The sequence below is a fragment of the Vidua macroura genome, chromosome 35, assembly GCF_024509145.1.
Source record: "Vidua macroura isolate BioBank_ID:100142 chromosome 35, ASM2450914v1, whole genome shotgun sequence".
Classification (NCBI taxonomy): domain Eukaryota; kingdom Metazoa; phylum Chordata; class Aves; order Passeriformes; family Viduidae; genus Vidua; species Vidua macroura.
The window spans coordinates 1,153,276-1,160,000 of NC_071605.1; the positions used below are offsets into that span (position 1 = coordinate 1,153,276).

The window sequence follows — 6,725 nt, forward strand, 5'->3', positions numbered from 1 at the left end:
TAAGTATCGGCAAAGCAAATGTAAACATAATACACGTAATTTTTAAGTATATAATGTGGGAGCCGCCTGAAGCTCGGGGCAGAATGCCGTAGCTTCCTTTCTGGATGGACCTCCACAAGTCAAAATAAGGATGTTATAGATAGGGAAAAAAAAAACAAAACAAAAAAACAAACAACCTTGAAAACGCAATCAGACGCGTCCCAAGCTTCTTCTTCAGCTGCGTAGGCTAGGGGGAAACGGGCTTTCACACTGTTGGGGCCCCGACAAGCCAATCCCAACAGCTCACCTCGGTGCACTGGCTCTGGGAGATGAAGAAGACCCGGGCGAAGGGATCCGAGAGCCCGCTGCTGTCGGCTGCGAACAGGCTCCTGGCTTGGTACATGTGGGCTCGCAGCTGGAACACCTGTTTCTCTGGAAGAGAGAGGGAGTTGCAGGAATGCGCCCCTTTGCTGACGGAGTAAACAAGTTACCCTCTGCCTCCTTAAAAACGACAAAAGCCCGCAAGCTTCTCTCCACAATTTGGTTAAAAGACACCTCATAGGACCTTGGGGACTTCACCTCAAACTTAAGGACAGACAATTAGACAAGAGCCAAAAAGTCCCGCCTAAGCAATTCACTAGAAAAAGAAGAGAAGAAAAGAAGTAAATCGCTTTTGTGAAGTGTTCCAGCAGGAGCGAGAACCTCTTGCCCTGGCTCGCTTTTTCTCTGTAAAGAGCTTTTTTTATTTTGCCTTTTATCAAAACTTCTTCGTTTCCAACACTGTCACAGGAGCCATCCTGGTACTTTTACGCCACCTGAGGTAGCTGAGCTATCAAGGGTGTGATGCTTGTGAGAGCTTATAAGACCTGTCTCGAATAGATGAAACAGGGATGGGATGGGATGGGATGGGATGGGATGGGATGGGATGGGATGGGATGGGATGGGATGGGATGGGATGGGATGGGATGGGATGGCCTCTGGGAGCCTGTCCTGGGTTGACTCTATGGTGCTCGTATCCCCTTTCATCCCTTTAGCCCAGAAATAATTTTTGCACCTTTAAGGCTGGTTCTGAGAGAGAAGTGGGGGGAGAAGAAGCGCGCAGTTCGTTTTCAGAACCTGCGCTCGTTCCTCCACATCCCAGCTCCTGGACTGTGAGTTCGCGGGCCCCACCACGCTGGGCAGCTCCCTGAGGGATCCCCTGACTGGGGGAAAACCCTCCTGAAGCAGTTCTTTGTCAGGAAAAGCAGAGGCACGGGACTTTTTTGCTCTTCTGGTTCTTCTTTTATTGTCATCTTATCACGACTTCAGCACGCTGTCTGCACCCAGACCTTGCATGCAGGAAAAAACAGCACAAAAAAGGCCAACGACCTCGTGTTGCAAGGCCTTTTAAGCCTAATAAAAAGCTAAACTACCCAATTAAGAAGTGACACCTAAATTATTTCCCTTTCTAACCCAATAACTGACCCCTCAAGGCCGGCTATGAGGGTTTTTCTGCCCAATTGCAAGATACCACCCAAACTCAAGAAGAAGAAGGAAGAAGAAGAAAGAAGAAAGGAGCTCGAGACAACACCCTGCATTATCCTCCGTCTTGCACCCACCTACTAATATGCTAAAAATCCTAAAACCTAGATTTCTCACCCATGTGACGCACTACACTACTCTCTACAATCTATTTCACACTTTCGTGGTCTCTGGTTCACTTTGAAGCTTTGGAGGCCTTCTCCATGAGTGAGGGTCGAAGTCAGTGTTTTCCTGGGAGTCAGAGCACCCCAGGGCAGACAGGGGGATATTCCCCCTGCCCTGGGTTCCCACACTGGACGGACAGACAGCGGGACAGAGCTCTCCTTTGCTTTTAATTAGTTTCTAGCTCGCTGAGGCAAAGAAGTTCTCTGGACTGTGGCTTTTTCTTTTCTTTGGAGCTGTTTAAACCTGCTCTGGACTGAACACCAGAACAGCACCAGCAGCTCACACCTGTGGCCCACCGGGCCGAGCCCGGGCCGCGGAATTTCCAGCGCCGCAGGGACTGATATGAGACTGAGTGAGTCCAGCTGCAGCCCACGGAGGGGACTTTCTGAGTTTGTCATCTCCTTTGGAGAGGCGAGAGGTTTTGTTGTTTGATATTCTTCTTTTTTTTGTGTGTGCTGGTGGATGCTTTGCCTGTTAAATAAAGTTTTTTTCCGCTTTTTTTCCCCAAGGAAATATTTTCCCCGAACTGGCTGGGGGAGGGGCCGCTTGAATCTGCTTTCTAGAGAAAACCTCTTTGGAGGTTCTCGCCCAAATCTGCCCTAAACCAGGACAGAGCCCATCCAAGGCACGTCTCAGGAGCCTGTTTTTGCTCGTGGCTGAGGGAACTCGACTGAAAGCGCGAATCCCGAGTGGATATGGAATTTCCTTGGCATCCTTCTTGTTGTGTGCACGGTGACAACTGTGAACAAGACGGGGATGAGGGGACACAATCCCCACCCCTCACCTCTCCTGGGACAACCAGAACGATGTCCCCCTTAGCTCCTGGGAGCCCTTGGAGCAGGGGGTGGTCCAGCCAGGCTCCCTCCCGCCCTCTCCACGCCCCATCCCATGGGAGCTCCTTACTGGTGTACAGGAGGCTGATGGGTGGGAAGGAGGGCAGGTTTTGGCCTCGGGGGATTTTCTTCTCCTCGAACCCACAGGGGAGGCCGCTCAGGAAGTCCTTGCGCTGCTTGTTGAGGCCCAGCCACAGGTAGATCTCCATCTTGGCCTGGACTGTCCAGCCAGCAGGGCCGAAGCCCCTCTTCCCGGGGAGCTGAGCACAGGGAATGGAAGAGTTCACATGGATATCGGGAATATGGACAGACAGACCCCTCTTGGAGCACCCAACTATCGTAAATGCAGGTGAACCCGGTGGGAAGAAATGATGTCTGATTCCAGTTCAGGAGGCTGAATGATTTCTTTATTGTAACTATACCATAAAACATGAATATACTATTTAAAAGAGATACTAAAACTACAAACCTACTTTTCTAACTAACATCTCTAACTCACTCACAACTCGTGACCCTCTCTGAGAGCCCAGCCACAGGTGGGTTGGATTGGCCACCAGCCCCAAACAATCCTCACCAGAATCCAACCAAGCAATCACCCCAGGGAAACAATTCTCCAAACACATTCCACATGGGGAAAACAAGGAGCAGAAATAGAAGTTGTTTTCTCTTTCTTCTCTCTGTGCTCCTCTATGAAAATAATCCAGAGAGAGAGAAGAATGTGCCTGCCACACCGAACCCCTCTGGGGCATTGTGCTGCTGTTCCTTAAACCCAAGGATCCTTTGGGATCATGACGCTGCTTTGGCTCGTGCATTGTCCTCTTCCCACTGTGGTTTCCTTTTCCTAAGTGTCTTAGGTTGGAAATGCAAGATGTGATTTGGGGGTGTGTGTTCTATTTCCATATGTCAGAAGTGGGGCAGTTCTCTTCTGTTCATTGGGCAGTTTTCTTTATCTCTTCCACAACCCATCCTCCCTCCAGGAGATCTCTTCTGTTCGTGGGCCATTAATCATTAATTATCTGCTGTTAATGGGCCAGTGGGTGTCCCTGCATGGCTGAGAAAATGATATAAAAGATGGCACCAGCCCCCTGGGCAGTCAGAGGGTGTCAGAGACAGTGCCAGTGTGTGTGTGTGCCTCTGTCTGACCTGCTGAATGGACCGCAGCAGTTCAGGAAGAAAATCTTTTAGATAACATACAATAAACTACCTTGAGACCGGACAGCTGAAGACTGCTGAGTCTTTCTTTGAAGGCACGGGTTGGTGGAGAGACTTTTCCACCTTTCGGGGTCACCCCAATCAGGGGGTGAGCCCTGGCACCTGGGAGCACGCAGAGCCGAGCCCCACGGTGAGAGGGAGTTCCCTTCCCTTCGTTAATTTGGAGCTGCACAATTAGCACGTGGCAATCAGGCAACAACAGACTCAGAAATGTGTCAGAGAAACCAGCCCTTTCCAAGGTTATGGAAAGAAAAACAAGTTCCAGGCTGCTGCTTACTGCAGAGGTTCCAGAACTGTGTTGAGAGCAGCTGCCTGTACATTTAACAGGGTGTCTTAGGTTGGAAATGGGGGTGTGTGTTCTATTCCCATCTGTGGGGCAGTTCTCTTCTGTTCATTTTCTTTATCTCTTCCACAACCCATCCTCCCTCCAGGAGATCTCTTCTGTTCGTGGGTCATTAATTATTAATTATCTGCTGTTCATGGGCCAGTGAGTGTCCCTGCATGGCTGAGAAAATTCCATCATCCCACTGGGAGATGCTCTGCCCAGGGGGAGCAGCCAAGCATTCCTACCTGGATAAAATCTGAGGCTCTGGGAACACCACAGCAGCCTTTGCCCACTGCATTCCCAGAGGAGCAGCTTTCTGCCCCACTGCATTCCCAGAGGAGCAGCTTTCTGCCCCACTGCATTCCCAGAGGGAGCCCAGGCCCATCCACACCAGCCCTGGAGCTCCAGAGGAAAACTCCAGCCTTGTCCAGGATCCTGCTCCAGCAGAAGCACAGCTGGCACTGCAGGAGGGCTGAGCCCCCATGGAATGGCACTGCTGCCACCACCCTGACCCACAGGCTGCCAGGGCCTGCTCTGACTCTGGCAGGGTTGGTTTTGTTTGTTTGTACAATTCCATTTGTATTTTTAATTTTCCTGCTCCCGTATCTTTGCCCGAGAGCCCCTTAATTTCAAAATTATAATAATTCAGAGAGAGGGGGTTTGCATTCTCTGTTTTCAGGGGAGGCTCCTGCCTTCCTTAGCAGACACCTGGCTTTTCAAACCACGATGCTAAGCCAGAAATTCTCTGGATTTCCAGCTGGATCAAACATCTCCCTCTTCCCAAACATTTCCCTGGGTAAGTTCAGTGCTTCACCCTCCCAGGGAGCAGATTCCCACCCCTACCCGCAGAGTACGGATCATATCTCTCCAATATTCAAACCCCAGAAAAAAATGGATGCAAAACCCTCATCCTCATCTCCCAAATTCCCTCCACTTCCCTCCTCTTGGCTGCAGCTCCCCTGGGACGGAGGGATCCTCACCTTGAGGAAAACCGTCTTCACTTTGGCGCAGTCCTTTCCCATCTCCTCGTCCACGATGGAGTACAGGATGTCCTTGGAAGGGATGCGGGCGTAGGCGATGCGCTTGTTGTTGCTCATCATCCAGATGAAAACGTCGGGAATCGTGTGCTGGGGCTGGGAATGCCACAGGAGAGCCCTCTCAGTGCCCCAGCTCTGACCACTGGGGCACTGGAGGGGCTGGAGACCTGCTGGAGGCAAACCCAACAGATCCCATGGAAGGTGGATGCGCCTGTGGCCACGCTGGGGGCACTGGAATCTCCTCGGGGGTCTGGAGGTCGAGATGACCCCGAGATTGTAAAAAGTCTTTTTCTCCCAGCCCGCGCAGCCAAAGTAGAGGTCGGAATGCGCAGGGTCGGCTTCTCAAGGTCGTTAATTTTCTCTTATGTAGAACGTTCTTTCTCAAGGAGCTGTGGTCTGTCTAGCAGGTCAGTCTGCAGCAGACTCCCACCCCATTGGGGTGGTGTAACCATTTTATCCCAAAAACTACATGTGCCATGTTTACAATAATGCGCCAATCAATATCTATCATTTATAGATAGGCAGGACTGTGTGTCTCTGCCTTAAACCAATAAAAAATTGTCACCATCACACCGAGACTGTCGGAGGCCAGGAAATCCCTCTGGCTGCCCTGGCTGTCTCGAGACCCTGGCAGGGGGGGTTTGGAGACCTGGCATGAAGTCAAAAAACACCTGTGGCTTCGATTTTAGCCCATGGAAAAAGCTGCCAACTTTGTATGAGGAATTAAAAGTCACAAGGGTTTTTGTAGTGTGATATTTAAACTAACACGGGGTGGAAAAATAGAATTTTGGGTTTTTTAAGATAAGGGGTTCAGGGGACGAGGTGGAGGGATTTGGGCGTGTCCTGACCTTCTTCTCCTTCTTCTTGGCCTCCATGTCTTGCTGTGATGGTGACACTTTTCTGCTGGATTAAGGTAGGGACACACTGCCCAACATAGATGTTAGGTATTGGTAATAAATTGTAAATATAGTATACATAACTTCTGATATAAAAGGTAAACACTGCCCAAGAGGGCATGCAGAATGTTATGACCTCCTTGCTAGCCAGAGCTCGGCAGGTTAGAGAGAAAATATTTTAGATAAGAAGAAACAAACAACCTTGCAAAAGCAACTGGAAGCATTCCAAGACTCTTCTTCGGTGATGTTCGGGCTAAGGAAGCAAAGACTCTTTTCGGATCTCTCTTGGGGTCACCCTGACCTATAGGAACCCCGGGAGAGAAAAAATCCACACAAGACATGGAGGGCAAGAAGAAGGAGAAGAAGGTCAGGACACACCCAAATCCCTCCATCTTGTCCCCCTGAACCCCTTATTTTAAAACCCCAAAATTCTACTTTTTCACCCTGTGTCAATTCAACTACCACACTGCTCAAACCCTTGTGGCTTGTAATTTCTCACACAAAGTTGGCAGTTTTTCCCACAGGCTAAATTGGAAGCCACAGGTGTTTTTGACTTCGTGCCAAGGTCTCCGAGCCCCTTGCCAAGGTCTCGAGAGAGCCAGGGCAGCCAGAGGGATGTCCTGGGTTCCCACAGGAATTGTTTGGAGATTCCCACTCCAAAAAAGCCACTCAGAGCTAAGCCCGTCAGGAAGGAAAAGTGGGATTTACTGTTGCAGTAAGGTAGAAAAATTATAAAAGAAAGTCCTGATAAAATCAG

General features: G+C 50.0%; 1 protein-coding gene across 1 annotated transcript in view; it reads right to left on the minus strand.

Moving 5' to 3' along the window:
• The window catches only part of OTOF (otoferlin), a 148,924-nt gene that overhangs the window by 43,904 nt on the left and 98,295 nt on the right, over positions 1–6,725 (minus strand). Inside the window, exons 22-24 of the mRNA XM_054002151.1 lie at positions 5,016–5,168; positions 2,569–2,758; positions 287–411 (exon numbers count right to left, since the gene is read on the minus strand). Of these exons, the coding sequence (XP_053858126.1) occupies positions 287–411; positions 2,569–2,758; positions 5,016–5,168 (468 nt within the window). The remainder of the gene's footprint in view (positions 1–286; positions 412–2,568; positions 2,759–5,015; positions 5,169–6,725) is intronic.